This window comes from Oncorhynchus kisutch, linkage group LG6, assembly GCF_002021735.2.
Source record: "Oncorhynchus kisutch isolate 150728-3 linkage group LG6, Okis_V2, whole genome shotgun sequence".
In the NCBI taxonomy this organism is placed as follows: domain Eukaryota; kingdom Metazoa; phylum Chordata; class Actinopteri; order Salmoniformes; family Salmonidae; genus Oncorhynchus; species Oncorhynchus kisutch.
Genome location: NC_034179.2, coordinates 62,851,338 through 62,870,295, shown reverse-complemented (window position 1 = coordinate 62,870,295; position 18,958 = coordinate 62,851,338). Strand labels below are relative to the sequence as shown.

The window sequence follows — 18,958 nt, the reverse complement described above, 5'->3', positions numbered from 1 at the left end:
AGGGATGGGCTGTATAGCCTAACCTAGGCCTACTAATGTTTCAGCCTACTTTTATTTCCCTGTTTTTTTTGTTGCTATTATTACTTGGGGTTCCCTATGTCCCTTGGGGGAGGTATATGTAGGCTGGGCTATTGATTTTATTTTTCTCCCCTCTTTTACTGTGGTCTGGACGAGGGCAACTGTGTCATTTACTCAATGCGGGGTGGAGAGGATGAGGCATTTCTTTGGTGGGGAGAGGGAGACGTTGTGCATTGCTAACTGTTCCCATTTTTTGTTTTATTCTGAACATACAATTGAGACTGAGCGGGGGGGGGGGGGGGTAATAGATCCAAGTCACTATATGGTCAACCAATTACTATATTAAACATATACGCCCCTAACACAGATACTCCTGCCTTCATGTCAAAAATTATAACCCTGTTCAATGAGCATTGTGTCTCCTTTGGCGTGGTGGCCGGAGATTTTAATTGTAACCCCCTTAACCCAACCCTAGACAAATCATCTCAAGTCCCCACCACAAATCCTAGATCTGCAAAGATGTTGAACTCTCTTACTAAAGAGATGGGACTGATAGATATCTGGAGAGAGACTAATAGCTCATCTATGGACTATACATACTACTCTAATGTCCATAACACCTACTCCCGTATAGATTACATTTTTATCCCAAAGAGTTTCATAAATTCAGCCACTTGTACAATCGGACCCATAGCACTTTCAGATCACGCCTTTGTCCACCTCCGCTTTGACCTCTGCAAAAACATCCCGAGGTCGAAGAGCTGGAAATTCAACACCTCCATGCTATCAAATGATGTGTTCCATACATTGGTAACTACATGGATAGACAACTACACACAAGACAATAAAGATTCTCCTGTTTCTCCGGCCACAATGTGGGACGCTGCTAAAGCCACACTAAGAGGTCATCTAATTGCATATGCTTCCTCTAAGAAAAAAGCAATGGAAGCACACAGGCTAGATCTTGAGAGGGAGCTGGAATGCTGTGAAAAAATACATAAACAATCCTCAGACAGCACCTCCTGGAGTCATCTTAAAGCAGCCAAAGCCAAACTGAATTTGGACTACACTCGGGAGATAAAAAAAAAATGTTTTCTTTACTAAACAGAAATACCATGAGTATAGCAATGGACCCAGTAGATTGCTTGCTTACCAATTAAAAAAGGATCAGTCAGAGCGTACAATCATGGCTATCCGAACAGCAGAGGACGAGGTCACATATGACCCAAAAAATATCAATTTAACTTTTCATGATTTTTACTGCAAACTATATACCTCTGAGAGAAAACACACGGAGGCAGAACTCCACTCTTTCCTAGAGGGAATCTCGCTACCTAAACTATCAGAGACCGACCAAGAAGATCTCAACTCCCCCTTCACTCCTGAGGAGATTCTGGAGGCAATTACCTCCATGCCACCTAATAAGTCCCAAGGCCTAGATGGATTCCCCAGAGAGTTCTACAAAGCTTTTTGACCCCAGCTCAGCCCTATCTTCATGCCAATGCTGGAGGATTTTTGCAAAAACGAGTTCTCCCAGACTCAATGCACACAGCCCGCATTACAGTGTTGCTAAAAAAAGACAAGGACCCCCTATCCTGCTCGTCCTTCCGGCCCATAAGCTTGTTGGATTTCGACTATAAAATAATGACCAAATTGCTCGCCAAAAGACTAAACACTCTTCTTCCCAAAATAATAAAAGCGGACCAAACTGGATTTATTAGAGACAGATACTCTTCTGATAACATTCGCCTTTTTGATATTATTGATCAAGTAAACGCACAGAAGACCCCTGTCCTGCTGGCTTCACTGGATGCTGAGAAGGCGTTTGACAGGATGGAGTGGAGCTTTCTGTTTTCAGTCTTAGAAAAGTTCAATATGGGCCCAAATTTTATGAAATGGATCAAATCACTATACTCTCATCCAAATGCCATGGTGACTACTAATGGACTGAACTCTGACAGATTCCCTATGGAACGGGGCACAAGACATGGGTGCCCGCTGTCCACGCTGCTCTACTTGTTGGGGGCGGAGCCTCTGGCAGAGCTGATAAGGAGAAATCCAAGTATTATGGGTGTTTCTGCAGGCGGCCTGCAGCACAAGATTTCGCTTTACGCGGATGATGTCTTACTCTACATATCCAACCCTGAGAAATCCCTCCCTCTCATTTTAGACACAATTGCTCAGTATGGCAAGTTTTCAGGTTATAAGATCAATTTTAACAAATCCACTGTCTGCCCTCTCAATATTACACTCACCAGCTCTATGAAGTCACTTTGTCCTTTCCAATGGAAAACACAGGGGTTTCAATACCTCGGGATCTTCATAACACCAGATCTGAATAGCCTTTTTAAGGAAAATTATCTTCCACTCCTGGATCGAATCAAGAACGATCTCCAAACCTGGATCTCCCCCCCAATTAGCTTAGTAGGAAGAATTAATGTAATCCGTATGAACGTCCTCCCTAGACTGAACTATTTATTTCAGATGCTCCCATGCTATCTCCCAGTTTCCTTCTTCAAAACAACTAACCAAAGCATCACCAAATTTATATGGGGCAATAAAAAACCTAAGATCAAGTTTTCCACTCTATCGAAACCTGAATCTAATAGTGGTCTTGCCCTTCCCTCCCTTCAATTGTACTACTGGTCTGCCCAAATCTGCAACATGCTAACATGGATCACAAACAGACAAGAGTCAACATGGATTCAGATAGAAGCCCAATCCTGTGGTTCATTGCCCTTAAGCTCAATTATATTCATTAATAACTTTAGTGAAGTGGGCAACATAGCCAAAACTTTGTGATTTACAGCACCCTACTAGCGTGGAGGGACTGTAAGAAATACCTGGGCATTTCCTCCCAAATATGTTCTCACTCGCCTATAGTAGGCAACCCAGACTTGCCAAAATGCCAACTTTAATCTTTGGCATACTCTAGGAATCAGGACCTTTTCAGACCTATTTCATCAGAAAACCACCACACTAAAATCCTTTCAAGAGCTCTGCAGTGAATTCGATGTGCCATTCGATTTTTTAAAATAAATATCTTCAAATTAGACATGTAATTTCCTCATTTACCTCCAAGAGGAGGTTTAGAACTCAGTTGAATGAAGTTGAAACCCTTCTTGTCACAGCACAATCCATTAAAGGCAAAATATCTTACATCTATAGACTCCTTTCTGAGAAAGGAAGCTCCTCCTTTACTCCTTTGAAAATAATCTGGGAAAAGGACCTTGGTCTGACTATCAGTGATGAGTTATGGGCGGAGGTTTGCGACAGGGTATACTGCTCCTCTACCAGTGTAAAAATGAAAGAATCTAATTACAAATTTTAGTACAAATTTTATTATACTCCTTTGAGACTCCATAGAATGAAAACAGATATGTTTCCTAACTGTAAAAGATGTACCTCTGAAAGTGGAACCTATATGCATGTATTTTGGAGCTGTAGGGAGATTGCCAGATTCTGGCAATCTGTACATACTGCTGCACAGAAAATACTAGAGGTACAGTTTGATATGACCCCATGTATCTATCTTCTTAATGCCCAGCAGGACTTTGTTCTTGATCCTGACAGAGAAAATTTGCTTATGACTATTACATACTTTGCTAAGAAATGTATTCTTCTATTGTGGGCCTCTAATACCCCTCCTACAGTGCCTTGCGAAAGTATTCGGCCCCCTTGAACTTTGCGACCTTTTGCCACATTTCAGGCTTCAAACATAAAGATATAAAACTGTATTTTTTTGTGAAGAATCAACAACAAGTGGGACACAATCATGAAGTGGAACGACATTTTTTGGATATTTCAAACTTTTTTAACAAATCAAAAACTGAAAAATTGGGCGTGCAAAATTATTCAGCCCCCTTAAGTTAATACTTTGTAGCGCCACCTTTTGCTGCGATTACAGCTGTAAGTCGCTTGGGGTATGTCTCTATCAGTTTTGCACATCGAGAGACTGACATTTTTTCCCATTCCTCCTTGCAAAACAGCTCGAGCTCAGTGAGGTTGGATGGAGAGCATTTGTGAACAGCAGTTTTCAGTTCTTTCCACAGATTCTCTATTGGATTCAGGTCTGGACTTTGACTTGGCCATTCTAACACCTGGATATGTTTATTTTTAAACCATTCCATTGTAGATTTTGCTTTATGTTTTGGATCATTGTCTTGTTGGAAGACAAATCTCCGTCCCAGTCTCAGGTCTTTTGCAGACTCCATCAGGTTTTCTTCCAGAATGGTCCTGTATTTGGCTCCATCCATCTTCCCATCAATTTTAACCATCTTCCCTGTCCCTGCTGAAGAAAAGCAGGCCCAAACCATGATGCTGCCACCACCATGTTTGACAGTGGGGATGGTGTGTTCAGGGTGATGAGCTGTGTTGCTTTTACGCCAAACATAACGTTTTGCATTGTTGCCAAAAAGTTCAATTTTGGTTTCATCTGACCAGAGCACCTTCTTCCACATGTTTGGTGTGTCTCCCAGGTGGCTTGTGGCAAACTTTAAACAACACTTTTTATGGATATCTTTAAGAAATGGCTTTCTTCTTGCCACTCTTCCATAAAGGCCAGATTTGTGCAATATACGACTGATTGTTGTCCTATGGACAGAGTCTCCCACCTCAGCTGTAGATCTCTGCAGTTCATCCAGAGTGATCATGGGCCTCTTGGCTGCATCTCTGATCAGTCTTCTCCTTGTATGAGCTGAAAGTTTAGAGGGACGGCCAGGTCTTGGTAGATTTGCAGTGGTCTGATACTCCTTCCATTTCAATATTATCGCTTGCACAGTGCTCCTTGGGATGTTTAAAGCTTGGGAAATCTTTTTGTATCCAAATATGGCTTTAAACTTCTTCACAACAGTATCTCGGACCTGCCTGGTGTGTTCCTTGTTCTTCATGATGCTCTCTGCCCCTTTAACGGACCTCTGAGACTATCACAGTGCAGGTGCATTTATACGGAGACTTGATTACACACAGGTGGATTGTATTTATCATCATTAGTCATTTAGGTCAATATTGGATCATTCAGAGATCCTCACTGAACTTCTGGAGAGAGTTTGCTGCACTGAAAGTAAAGGGGCTGAATAATTTTGCACGCCCAATTTTTCAGTTTTTGATTTGTTAAAAAAGTTAGAAATATCCAATAAATGTCGTTTCACTTCATGATTGTGTCCCACTTGTTGTTGATTCTTCACTAAAAAATATAGTTTTATATCTTTATGTTTGAAGCCTGAAATGTGGCAAAAGGTCGCAAAGTTCAAGGGGGCCGAATACTTTCGCAAGGCACTGTACATTTAAAATGTGGATTGACCAGATTGTTGACTTTCTTCGTCTTGAAAAGCTCACTTATGACCTCCACAAGAGACAGCCCAAGTTTGATAGACTCTGGTCTCCACTATTCAACTATATTTCAAACTGGACAGAGTGTCTAGGGAAATGCGCAGATACATGTTGTGTAAGGTACTGTAAAACCTAAAAACGAATTATTGGCCCGTCGTCTCAGCGAATGCTTAAAATAGCTGATAAAAACCTTGATAGTGCTGCTGCAAGTGTTATATGTTTATTTATTTATTTATTTTATTTTTTAAAAGTTTTTGAGTACGTGTGCGTGTGTGTGTGTGTATGTATGTATGTATGTATGTATGTATGTATGTATGTATGTATGTATGTATGTATATGCATATGCACCAAGGAAAATAAATAGATTAAGAAAAATACATGTTTTTATTTGACTTTATCATTCATTTTAATTGTATTTCTATTTTTTTTCTTTTTCAAATGTATTATTATTTTTTTACTTTTTATTTTATTTTTTTAAGCCTGTCACATCTGTGAATGTGGAATGTGTTTTTAAAGCCTGTCACATCTGTGAATGTGGAATGTGTTTTTAAAGCCTGTCACATCTGTGAATGTGGAATGTGTTTTTAAAGCCTGTCACATCTGTGAATGTGGAATGTGTTTTTAAAGCCTGTCACATCTGTGAATGTGGAATGTGTTTTTAAAGCCTGTCACATCTGTGAATGTGGAATGTGTTTTTAAAGCCTGTCACATCTGTGAATATGGAATGTGTTTTTTAAGCCTGTCACATCTGTGAATGTGGAATGTGTTTTTAAAGCCTGTCACATCTGTGAATGTGGAATGTGTTTTTAAAGCCTGTCACATCTGTGAATGTGGAATGTGTTTTTAAAGCCTATCACATCTGTGAATGTGGAATGTGTTTTTTAAGCCTGTCACATCTGTGAATGTGGAATGTGTTTTAAAGCCTGTCACATCTGTGAATGTGGAATGTGTTTTAAAGCCTGTCACACCTGTGAATGTGGAATGTGTTTTGTTGGTTGATTGAAAAATAAGAACTTAATAAAACTTTAAATTGAAAAGAAAGAAGTGCTGTTTTCTACCTTGACACTTGTCTCATGGAACGATCAAGTTTTCACCAAATGTTTGAGTCATAATCTCAATATCTGGCTCCAGGATTATGACAGATTTGCTCATACCTGATGGATAACTGCACTTAACTCCATTATCTGCACCTCACAGAGTTAAACTACTACATTCTCAACTAAATAAATCAAATACTCCAAAAGTAATTAGCATATCCCCATTAAAATAATGAGGATTAACTCTATAATAATCTCCTACTCTAGCGGAACCAGTTTCACGCCATAAATATGTACATTAACCTCTTATGGGGGTTTCACTCTCATATTACAGTTGTTTTTTTAGTAACCTCTTTCGCCCCACTACTACCATCAACTGTAAACACAATTCATCATATCTCACTTCTAACAGACAGGTTATCTTATTACAGGGGCCGGAGCACTGCAGGCGGCTTTTCCGATTGGCTGCTGAGAAGCACCAGAACCTCTACCGATTGGCCATGACAGGGTCCGGCATTGACAGGCACCTCTTCTGCCTGTACGTGGTGTCTAAATACCTGGGGGTGGAGTCACCGTTCCTAACAGAGGTAGGTGCTAACCTGCTAGCAAGAACAGTATCCCATTTTCTGTAAACAAATCGGCACACACTGATGCAATTCGTTAACTTCAGTAGCAGTGCGTGGCTACATTTACTGTTGAAGTAAAATACCCTTTATTATGAAGCCCTAATTGGCATTTTAATAATTTCCACCCATGGGGAAATGTTTTGAGCAGGGTCCCCAAAGAATTGGCCTATGATAAACCCATTTCATGCGATTTATACATCATTTACATGGCATAAGACATTATTAGCAGAATCGTTTTTTAATACTACACAAATGACCAAACTGAGTGGCTACTCTGACACTGACAAACAGAGATCAATAAAAACGACCTGGTCTTGAATGCAAACAATAGCCCAGGCCAGGCCAATGAAGAGGCGCACAGAGAGTACAATATTAGGATACAGCCTTATTCTAAAGTGGATGAAATTGTTTGTTTTTTTCCCTCATCAATCTATATACAATGCACCTTAACGACAAAGCAAAAACAGTTTTTAGATTTTTTTTGCAAATGTATTAAAAGTACAAAACTTATCACATTTATATAAGTATTCAGGCCCTTTACTCAGTACTTTGTTGAAGCACCATTGGCAGCGATTACAGCCTCAAGTCTTCTTGGGTATGACGCTACAAGCTTGGAAAACCTGTATTTGGGGAATCTCTCCCATTCCTCTCTGCAGGTCCTTTCAAACTCTGTCAGGTTGGATGGGGAGCGTTGCTACACAGCTATTTTCAGGTCTCCCCAGAGATGTTTGATTGGGTTCAAGTCCAGGTTCTGTCTGGGCCACTCAAGGACATTGAGACTTGTCCCAAAGCCACTCCTGCGTTGTCTTGGCTGTGTGCTTAGGGTCGTTGTTCTGTTGGAAGGTGAACCTTCGCCCCAGTCTGAGGTCCTGAGCGCTCTGGAGCAGGTTTTCATCAAGGATCTCTCTGTACTTTGCTCTGTTCATTTTTCCTTCAAACCTGACTAGTCTCTCAGTCCCTGCTGCTGAAAAACATCCATACAGCATGATGCTGCCAGCACCATGTTTCACTGTAAGGATGGTGTCAGGTTTCCTCCAGACGTGACGCTTGGCATTCAGGCGAAATAGTTCAATCTTTCTCATGGTCTAAGAGTCCTTTAGGTGCATTTTTTTCAAACTCCAAGTGGGCTGTCGTGCCTTTTACTGAAGAATGGCTTCCGTCTGGCCACTCTACCATAAAGGCCTGATTGGTGGAGTGCTGCAGAGATGGTTGTCCTTCTGGAAGGTTCTCCCCCCATCGCTCTGTCAGAGTGACCGTTGTGTTCTTGGTCACCTCACTGACCAAGGCCCTTCTCCCCCGATTGCTCAGTTTGGCTGGGCAGACAGCTCTAAGAAGAGTCTTGGTGGTTCTAAACTTCTTCCATTTAAGAATGATGGAGGCCACTGTGTTGTTGGGGACCTTCAATGTTGCAGAAATGTTTTGGTACCCTTCCCCAGATCTGTGCCTCGACACAATCCTGTCTCAGAACTCGATGGACAATTCCTTCGACCTCATAGCTTGGTTTTTTCTCTGACATGCACTGTCAACTGTGGGACCTTATATAGACAGGTGTGTGCTTTTCCAAATCATGTCCAATCAATTGAATTTACAACAAGTGAACTCCAATCGAGTTCTGGAAACGTCTCAAGGATGATCAATGGAAACAGGATGCACCTGAGCTCAATTTTGAGTCTCATAGCAAACGGTCTGAATACTTATGTAAATTTCTAATATTTTATTTGTAATGCATTTGCTAAAATTTCTAAACCTGATTTTTGCTTTGTCATTATGGGGTATTGTGTGTGATTGATGAGGAAAACAATAAATTTAATCAATTTTAGAACAAGACTGTAACATAATATAACCTGGAAAAAGTGAAGCGGCCTGAGTACTTTCCGATTCCACTAGGCTCCAGTAGGGTCCTAAGGAAACTTTCCAGTAGCACTGACTTACCCAATGATGAAGATGAAGGCTACTCACCGGTGATGGCTCTGTACTCGACGTGGCATTAGTCTATCTCAAGATATGCTACTTTGAAAAACAGTGCTGCTATTTGCTCAAAACTGGAAGTTGTTGAGAAAAATAAAAATAATTATATTGGTTCCACAGACAAATTATGTTTCTCTTTTCAGCAGTAGGCATTTACTTTCCAAAATGTGTTTTTTCCACATTGTAATTGGAAGTTTGAGAAAGGTAAACTTGACAGCTCCAAACAACCATAGAAATATAATCCATAGATGGCAGTTCCCATTCAATGCAGGACTGGCTAGTGTATTGCTAGTGTACCCTTGAGCTTAACAGTCAAATTGCCAAGTAAAGAGGTTCCTTAACTTCAGCCCCTGTAAGCCCCTGCCTTAATCAGGCCCTGGTGTTTGTGTGTCAGGCTCTGTTAATATCCTGTAGCGTCTGAAATAAGATAGTGGGTTCAATTCCCGGACCACCCATTCTTAAAAAATAAAATAAAATGTATACACGCATGACTAAGTCGCTTTGGTTAAAAGCGTCTGCTAGGGCGCCGACAACACCTAGATCCTTCTGTGTGTCTGTCCATCTAGGTGCTGTCAGAGCCCTGGCGCCTCTCCACCAGTCAGACTCCGGTTCAGCAGTTGGAGCTGTTTGACATGAAGAACCACCCAGACTTTATATCTCTGGGGGGAGGCTTTGGCCCTGTGAGTAAACACACACCACGACGCACACACACACACACACACACACACACACACACACACACACACACCTCTACCCAGACTTCAACTACCTGGGGAAGCTTTGGCCCTGTGAGTACACACACCCCTACGCAGACACACACACCCTTTTGCTACTTTTCCCACTTCCTCTTACCTCTGTTCCAGGTGGCAGACGATGGCTACGGAGTGTCGTACATTATCGTAGGAGAGGACATGATCAACTACCATGTTTCCTGCAAGCACTCCTTCTCTGAGACGGTTAGTGTGTGTTATACACTCACATGTATTGGTGACAGATGTTAACGTGCATATAGCAAATGGAAACGTTGACAGGCGGTACATTTTTGTCTCTCTTTTAAACCGACACAAATCATGCATGGCCAGCTGAACATTATGAATGTGCCCTTTTAAAGACCCCCACCCCCCTCTCATCTCCCTTTCTCTGTCTACTGTATCTATCCTTCCCTCCCTTCTATGTGTACAAGTCTTTAACCCCCACTCCCAATAAGTAAAGCCACATTGAAATATGTCTCTCTCTCTCTCTCTCCCTCTCTCTTTCCATATTTTTTCCATCATATTTCTCCCCAGAAATAAACCAAGTCAAATCATTGCATCTCCTATTTCTCTCTCTCAGGACTCACACCGGTTCGGGGCCCAGATCAGTCGGGCTCTATTGGACCTCCTCTCTGTGCTTACCCCAGCTAAGACGGAGAACTCACAGGCCCAGGATAAGAAACAGCAGTGAACACTTACAGGGAAAGAAGGGACTATGGGGTGGGATGGGGGTAGGGGTTTGCTTTGTTTTTTGATAGTGGGATAATATTATATTGAGCGTGGTTGTGTATAAAGAAAGCCCTAAGAGATTCGGTGTGATGGAGGGGTGGATGGAGGGAGAGAGAGTTGAAGAGATGGAGAAGTGCAATAGGAAGCAAGGGAACTAACAAGGATGAGGCAGAGAGCTAGGGAAGAAGGGATGGGGAAGTGAGAGAAAAATCTCCACAAAAAGAGAAGGGAATTAGTGGAGGTTATCCCCACATAGGTCAGAGGTAGGCAATAACTTTTTTTAATTGTTTTTCTTTCTTGGTGAACCCACCATTATGGCTTTCTTTTCTATTTTATCATCTTGATTGTGAACTACTGTTGGAAAGAGTTGTAATGTTTGATTGAAAAGTCCATTAAAGACTTCCCTAGTTAAAAATACATCTATAGCAGAAGCAGTGGAAGTTTAAAGAAGCGGGGCTGACTTGTAATTTTGGTTTAACTCTGTTCTCACGTGAATGTAGATCACTAACGGAATGGGTCGGCTGCAGTGAACATCAATCATTAGGATAAGATATCAGGGGCAGGGTTGGGGTCTATTCCATTTCAATCGATTCAGGAAGTAAATTCAAATTCAGTGATTTAAAAACAATTGAATTAGATTTTTCAATGATTTCTCTTTACATAAGAGAAGGAGAAACAGTTATTTAATCAAATGTTCTGTTTTTCTATTTTAATAAAAAATCACTTTTGAATTTACTTTATTGAAATGTAATTGATCCAAATCCTGTCCAGGATATCTTCTTAATTTTTTGGCTAGGGATCATCTCCAGGGCTCGTATTCATAAAGCATCTCAGATTAGGAGTGTTGATGTCGGGACAGTTTTGCCGTTTTAGATCCTAATTAATAAGAGTATATGGACAGGGATGGATCCTAGATCAGCACAGCTACTCTGAGTTGCTTTTTGATTACGGGCGAGATAAATTTTTGTTTTTAAACACCCTCACCAGTAGAAATCCAGTTTTTTTAGTTGAAAGACAATGGCCAGAGCCTACCTTTTGTTCCAGGGCTGGGTTTTATGTCAATGTTACCAGCATGGCATTGTTAATTAATCAGAAACCGCTGCAAAGTTATTCTTCTTCGCGATTGGATCACTTGTAAACGTTTACTTATTTTTTTGATAGTCTGTATTAAAAGTATATATATATATATATATATATATATATATATATATATATATATATTTATAAAATGGTCAAATATATATATATATATTTGACCACTTTATAAATGGTATAAATGCGTGATATGATGGCGTTTTGCAAACCCGCTTCCCCCCCGTTTCTGAATGGTTTTGAGAACTAAAGTTTTTGCTTCACTACAGGCTCCACTGTTTTGATTGGTGGAAGGTTAGCTAGAAACCACAAGTGTCTATTCAGATAATGACAAGGCACCAGCGAAAGAAAATGTAAAGGAATTTATAGTTAATGTAAGTAAAGTCATTGTAGCCTATCATTTCAATTCCCCTGTGAGAACCATAAAATGACTTGGCTTTGCTGTACCCCAGCCAAAACCTGCCAGCAGCCTGCCTACTGTACCAAAGGTTGCACGACAATGTCGAAAACGCATATCAGCAGTCGTTATAAATATTACAGGAGCTTCATATTATTGTCTGTAATTATTTTTATGGTGGAGTCGAGGCCATAATTTGTGGAAGGTGCCAAAACTTTGGAGATAACGATAGATGGCGGTGTCAAAGATAGGCCAGTGTTTTCCATCTGTGGCTGAGTTTTCCCTGAATCAATGCTTATGACAAATCCAGCTCCAGAACCAGCCATAGATCTACAGTAGCTGGCTACTGGTGTAGTTAAACATTTAAAAAAACGCAACGAGTAACATTAACTAGCAAGATAAGGTTAGCAAGATGACTAGCTAGATAATGTTAGCAAGACAGACTGCTGTCAGTGCCCTATTTGTTGATGATTACGTCAAAATAGTGGCGGCAACTTCCTCTGGGGGGATCCTTTAAGTTCCCCAGAATGGGATCATCTATAGCAGAGAGGAAGAGGCGAAGCACAACGTTTCACTGACGCCAAAATCTTTCCAAAACAAGCCACGGCATTTCTATGGGCTTATTTTGGCCCTACGCTTGTCGCCTGCCTTCCCGCCTTTGGGACCACAACTCCAATTGTTTTGGGGGGGACATGAGTATCTCATCATTATCTATACATCTCTGTCTGTAGGTGCCCACTCCAGCCGACCCAGCAGCACTAGTTTAATGTATATGTCAGTGTTTCTCAATCCTGGTTCCGGGGACCCAAAACGGGTGCAGCAAAAAGTGTTCTTGCCCTGGCACTAACACACCTGATTCAACCTTGAGTCAAGTGTGTCAGTGCTAGGGCAAAGATACTAAACGTTTCCCCAATCCCCAGGACTAGGATTGGGAAACTATGTGTTGCTCAGAACCTAGGTGGATGGAACCTAATCCATGTTTACCTGTTTTGTTTGTTGTATGTGTAGTAAGTAGGATGCTCATATTATTGTCGGTCATTTTGCATATTAAGAATTATTTTAATGTAAATGTGACTGTGAAAATACCGTTAACCAATTGTAATGGTAGTATGAATGGAATACTTTTCATGGCCTAGTAGGTACTGTTTGTGACAGTCAACAAGGTTGACTGCTGTCTTGGTTGGTGATTAAGAAAATCCAGAATTGATTGATTGGAAGGCAATTTCAGCTCAGGAGAAGGGCTGAGTTTCAAGTCTTTGATTGGAGCAATGCCGCGATCAGGGCTATTCAATGTTGGTCCTGGAGGGCCAAATCACTTCTGGGTTTCATCTTCTCTTTCTAATCAGGGACCGATTCAGACCTGGGACACCAGGTGAGTGCAATAAAAAACAGAAGCATTTTGGTCCACCAGGACCGGAATTGAACAGCCCAGTGGCCTAGTTGAATGAATGGTCTATGTTTACCAACCAGATATAGGCCTGAATCAATTCCCTTGAATTGACAGCAATCACTGGTGGTGATATTGTTGGAGGAATTGACCCTAAACTTTGCAGGTAAAAAAGAAAGAGAACCATGTGCACACTATTGTGTCTAGAGCCAGGTGCTGGTTCTGGCAGTAGCAATGGTTTATCCAAAAACACTGCAGGCACATATATGGATCAACATGTTGAAATTCTGCCTATAAACAACAATGCAACAAATGAATTGTGTGTGTGTGTGTCATTCCTTGAGCATGCATGAGCTACCATGGACACAGCTGCTCCAACCTAAAATGATTTCAAAGTGATTTGGGTAGATCCTGTGATATCAAAGAGCACCCATGCAGCTCCACTCCAAATCTTCCTCTACTATGTGAAGATCTTTAACTTCTGTCACCAGAGAAGTTGCTCCCCAGACAGATGACATAATCCATAGTCGATAGGGATTTTTATTTTATTTTTAGGAATTAGGTTATAACAATGGAATACAAAATACATGAGCGTATTTGTACTGCAAATGAATCATTTCCATTCAAAGACATTCATATTTCATCATAATTCCGTGTGTTTTTTTATTGCATTATTCACCCCTGCGGAAACTGTTACTAAAGCAATCGACGCCTCCATGTGTAGGCTTTGAGTGTCCGCAGTGTAAAGGGTATTTATCTTATTTTCTGGCTCTGAATGACAGCCACCTGCACTGGCCGCAAAAGACCTGAACTGCGATTCCGAGAATGGCATTTAAAACAGGCATCTTTAGATGATGTCCACTAGTTGATTTATATGCGGGGAGGTTCGAAATGTCTACGTCACTTTATAACGCTGGATTAGAACTCCAATAACATCATATTCCTTCCGCGATATGTGAATGTATCCTAGTGGAGCCATAAAGGGTCGTTGAGGTCTCAATGCAGACAGCCCGGGGGTCATAAGTCCCCAGAATGTCCAAGTGGTACAGGGACCTTTTTTTCACATGAAGGGAGAAGAGGGGGGTGGGGGTGGCAGTAAACTACAAAAGCGCTGTAGTCTACAAAAGTGAAAGTAATGTCAAAAGGCACGCTTACAACGTCCAGAGCAGACACTAAAAGGTAAGGTGTTGCTGATATTCGATCTATTTCTGTTTTCCCATGCCAATGTCTTTGTAATTGCTATAGGCTTGTTAATAATAACATTTCTACACATAACCTATATGTAATAGTTTTTATACCAGGGGTAGGCATTTGGGCAACTAGATTCAGACGCAGGTCGGTTTTTGTTTGAGTGAATGGTCGGGGTGCTGGAACGTAATTATCATTTATAGGTAGTTCTACACTGCAAACTGACCATAAAGGCGCCAAAGGGGATTGTATTTGAAAAGAACAACAATTTCATACCTTGATTACATTGAGACACGACCACGTCTATTTTTATTCGTGGGAATACTTGGGAACAGATTTCATAAATTAAACACGTTTAGCTGAATTCCTGGTATTGTCTGTTTTGGGGGTGCTTTTTTTTTGGGGGGGGGGGGGTGGTAAATAAATTCCCATGTATGGAATGATGTGAAAATGTTGCTTTAGATAGCCAATGTACCCACTCTGGGATTGGCACATGCACTCTAGCCAACACCTAGCAGATACATCCAACAATCCAACTGTGACAGTGGGAGGAGAGAGAGAGGGATCCAATCAATCAGACTAAACTAAATTAAAACACAGTCAAAACAAAACTACATTGCTTATTGGGAAGCACAAACACAAAGCAAAATGCAGTGCTATCTGGCCCTAAATCACAGTCGCTAAATATTTGACCATGGTTACTGATCAAAACCTTGGAAAAACCTTGATAAAGTACAGGCTCAGTGAGCACAGCCTTGCCATTGAGAAGGGTAGACAGGAAAAGGTGTCTCCCTGTAGAGGATAGGCTGTGCAACCACTGCACAACAGCAGAACCTGAGACGGAGCTGCATTTCCTGACAAAATGTCAGAAATATAAAACAATTAGTGTCATTTTCCCAAATGTGAAACCATTATTCAAGGTTTCAAAGACCTCTCTGATGAGGATAGGCTACCCGTTCTGTTGGGGGAGGACACAGAGAGCTGTGGGTTGGCAGCGCACTACATTGCTGCCTGCCATAAGTTGAGGGACCGTGTCTGACAGACCAATAAACCTGTACATGTTCTCTACTGTATGCTTATTGTTATTGTTGAATGTATGGTTCTTTTGACCCTTGGTTATTGTTGTTACTGTTGTCCTGTTGACAATTTTGATTCTCATTTTTATATTGTAATTATCCAAAAGAAACTTTGGCAATATGTACATTGTTACATGAGAGAGAGAGAGAAATGGGTGGTTGACAAGGCATCTCATCTCTATAGTGTTCTACGCTGTGGATAGTCTTTGTGATGCTAGCTGCCTTGTCTAGTCAGCCTAGTGGTATGTAGAATTCATGCACCGTTACCTCTGCTGCTGCTGCAAGAACAAAGAAACGGATGACACAAGAATCACATTAGCATAAAAAACAAACACATACACACAAACTCACTGTTGTACACATGCACATAAACAAGCGTTCATGCATACATGCAGATAAACTATTCTCTCGTCTCTTCTTTTTGTCAGAAACAACACACACACACACACACACACACACACACACTCTCTCTCTGATGTGTATGCAGATACAGTACATTTTAAACTTCACAAAATGATCTGAACACTGACGGCCTACCCCGGACACCGCTGGGCCAATTGTGCCCCGCCCAAAGGGACTCCCTATCGCGGCCAGGTGTGATACATTTTTTTTAGCGATTCCAGGTTGTATCTCACTCAGGGTCGCAATTTACTGTTGAGTTAGAATAATAGAATACACAAGGTGCAATTTCGAAATTTGGTTGTCACTCAATTAGCCAATGTCATCAAAAACATTTTTATTGGTAAATTTGCAGGCATGGTCCAATTACCATGATCATCAGATATCATATGAAAATCAGAAAGCATTTGCCTCCATCCGATGGCAATATGTGTAGAATTGCAGGATATTAGCTGTAAAACTGCACATTTAGACCTATTTCATCTGTCCCTAAACTGTATGCTTTCCCTAGTCACAGTGGGAGGAACCGAGGTAAAGACAGATTCAGGTTGGATATTAAACGGATATTCGCCTGTAGATTTCGTTACGTCCACCAAGAGCAGTTAGGGACCGTCAACATAGTGGCAAATCTAATTGTTTGAATTTCAATAGCTTTTTAACCATTACTCCTAAAACTTTTAAAACAGGTTCTAGCTAACCCGATGGCTTAGACACACATTGCACACACTTTTTTGGTTGATTTATATCTTGCACTTATTTAAATGACTTACTAACATTTTTGAATTTCAATAGCTCCTTGGTCATGTGACCTACTGACCTCAAACAAGGTTCAGAATGATCACTCAGTGGGCCTATACATTGCACACCCTTTAGTTTGCCCATTTTCATCTCACTTAATTTCACATGAATTTAATGTTTTTCACTGTTTCCAATTTCAATGTCTCCTTGGTCATGAGACCTACTGACTTCAAACAAGGTTCAGAATGTACACTCAGTGGGCCTATACATTGCACACCTTTTATTTTGTACATTTTCATATCACATTTTTACATCAACTTTTTAAAACTTTCTAATTTCAATAGCTCCTTGGTCATGTGATCTACGAGACTCAAACGAGGTTCAGAATGTCCACTGACTACCCTTCTCTATTGCACACCCTTTTGTTTGCCCATTTTCATCTCACACATTTTGACATTTTTTTAATTGTATTTAAAATGTCAATATCTCCGTGGTCATGTGAACTACTGGACTCAAGCTACTTTCAGAATGTCCACGGACTGGTGGAGACAGCGCCACAAGGCATCCAGTGCGGTAACGCGACCGATCCTGGAGAAGCTGGCGGGAGCCCCGGGGAGAGTTCTCTTTTCTTTGTGAAGGACAGTGAGCCCTGGAATGGGTTTGCCCCTAGAGAGGGGCCCAAGCCCTGGAAAGCGTTGCGGTTTTGGTGGCCTACGGTGAGCTCTCCCTGACCCTTGAAAATCTGGGGGAGAGGGTGTTAATCTCACGCCGGGCCGTACCGTACCCATATCCGCAGCAGGTCTCCAAGGTGAACAGCCTCTGGCATGTTATAACAATGTAGATAAGGGAAGTTGGCAAAAAATAGATCCGTAACTTCGGGATAAGGATTGGCTCTAAGAGCTGTGTCAGTCGGTCTGGGGTGCGAAGTGAGGCTGGGCTCGAGCCGCGGCTGGGGGAGCAGTCGCTCTGTCGCCCTCCTCTCGCCACCATTGGAAGTTTGTTGTGTAGCCCATCTCGCAGTCTCTCGTGCATGGTCTCGCAAGGGGCTGCGTGCGGGGGTTCGTCGGGGTGGTGTCTGTCAGCGGGCCGAAGGCGGACCGGTGAGTGGTTGGGTCCAGCGGTTGGCGGTGGCAACTCTGGACGCGTGCCGGGCCCTTCTCGCAGATCTCCCCAGCTACGACGCTCGCAATGTGTGGGGAGGTCTCCTCTACGTTCACTAGACTTGTTTATTTAATTGATTTATTTCACCTTTGTTTAACCAGGTAGGCTAGTTGAGAACAAGTTCTCATTTGCAACTGCGACCTGGCCAAGATAAAGCAAAGCAGTTCGACACATACAACAACACAGAGTTACACATGGAATGACCAAAACATACAGTCAATAATACAGTAGAACGAAAGAAAACAGTCTATATACAGTGAGTGCAAATAAGGTCAAATAAGGGAGTTAAGGCACTAAATAGGCCATGGTGGCGAAGTAATTACAAATGGCAATTAAACACTGGAATGGTAGATGTGCAAAAGATGGATGTGCAAGTAGAGATACTGTGGTGCAAAAGGAGCTAAATAAATAAATACAGTATGGGAATGAGGTAGATAGATGGGCTGTATACAGATGGGCTATGAACAGGTGCAGTGATCTGTGAGCTGCTCTGACAGCTGGTTCTTAAAGCTAGTGAGGGAGATGGGAATCTCCAGCTTCAGTGATTTTTGCAGTTCTTTCCAGTCAGTGGCAGCAACTTGAGGCAGAGACTAAACCCATTGGCCGAGCAGGGATAGGGCATTGCATGGATCTGGCTCATGCCCTACGAAGTGGGGAGAGGTATCTCCAGCTTGTCCGGAGAGGGAGGCCTACATCTGATGTGGGTTAGTACCATCCACAGCTATTGATTTGGTGTGGAACCATAAAACGGACAGAAGAAGCCTAGGTTCCCACTGGGCACGGATCACTGAATGCCAACTGGATGAAATTCAAAAGGAGCGTACCCACCTGTCGCGGTCGCACTCAAATCACCCGTGGGGTGACTGTGACCTCCTCATATCAAAGTGAGGAAATTGGATGAAGCGGGGATAAACAGCGGGACATAATTAAGAGTCTCTTGAGGTAGCCAAATACCTTGTCATTCGATTAGTGATGTACGTGGTTAGATGAATGAGATTCCCACTGTCCCTACCTACTATCTAGAAAAACCACAGCCAAGGCAATGGGCTTGACGGAATG

The 18,958-nt window shown here is 41.8% G+C and overlaps 2 protein-coding genes across 7 annotated transcripts in view; both read left to right on the top strand.

The window, feature by feature from the left end:
• The window catches only part of cpt1a2b (carnitine palmitoyltransferase 1A2b), a 62,152-nt gene extending 48,498 nt beyond the window's left edge, over positions 1–13,654 (top strand). For both annotated transcript variants that reach the window (XM_020486221.2, XM_020486220.2), the window contains exons 16-19: positions 6,818–6,973; positions 9,547–9,660; positions 9,844–9,936; positions 10,313–13,654. In XM_020486221.2, coding sequence (XP_020341810.1) covers positions 6,818–6,973; positions 9,547–9,660; positions 9,844–9,936; positions 10,313–10,423 — 474 coding nt within the window. In that variant the 3' untranslated portion in view covers positions 10,424–13,654. The remainder of the gene's footprint in view (positions 1–6,817; positions 6,974–9,546; positions 9,661–9,843; positions 9,937–10,312) is intronic.
• Positions 13,655–14,403: 749 nt separating this feature from the next.
• The window catches only part of LOC109892205 (uncharacterized), a 29,854-nt gene continuing 25,299 nt past the window's right edge, over positions 14,404–18,958 (top strand). For 2 of the 5 annotated variants that reach the window (XM_031827137.1, XM_020484638.2), the window contains exon 1: positions 14,404–14,516. In XM_031827137.1, the coding sequence (XP_031682997.1) occupies positions 14,473–14,516 (44 nt within the window). In that variant the 5' untranslated portion in view covers positions 14,404–14,472. The remainder of the gene's footprint in view (positions 14,517–18,958) is intronic. The other 3 variants (XM_031827139.1, XM_031827138.1, XR_004210366.1) reach the window with 2 other exon arrangements.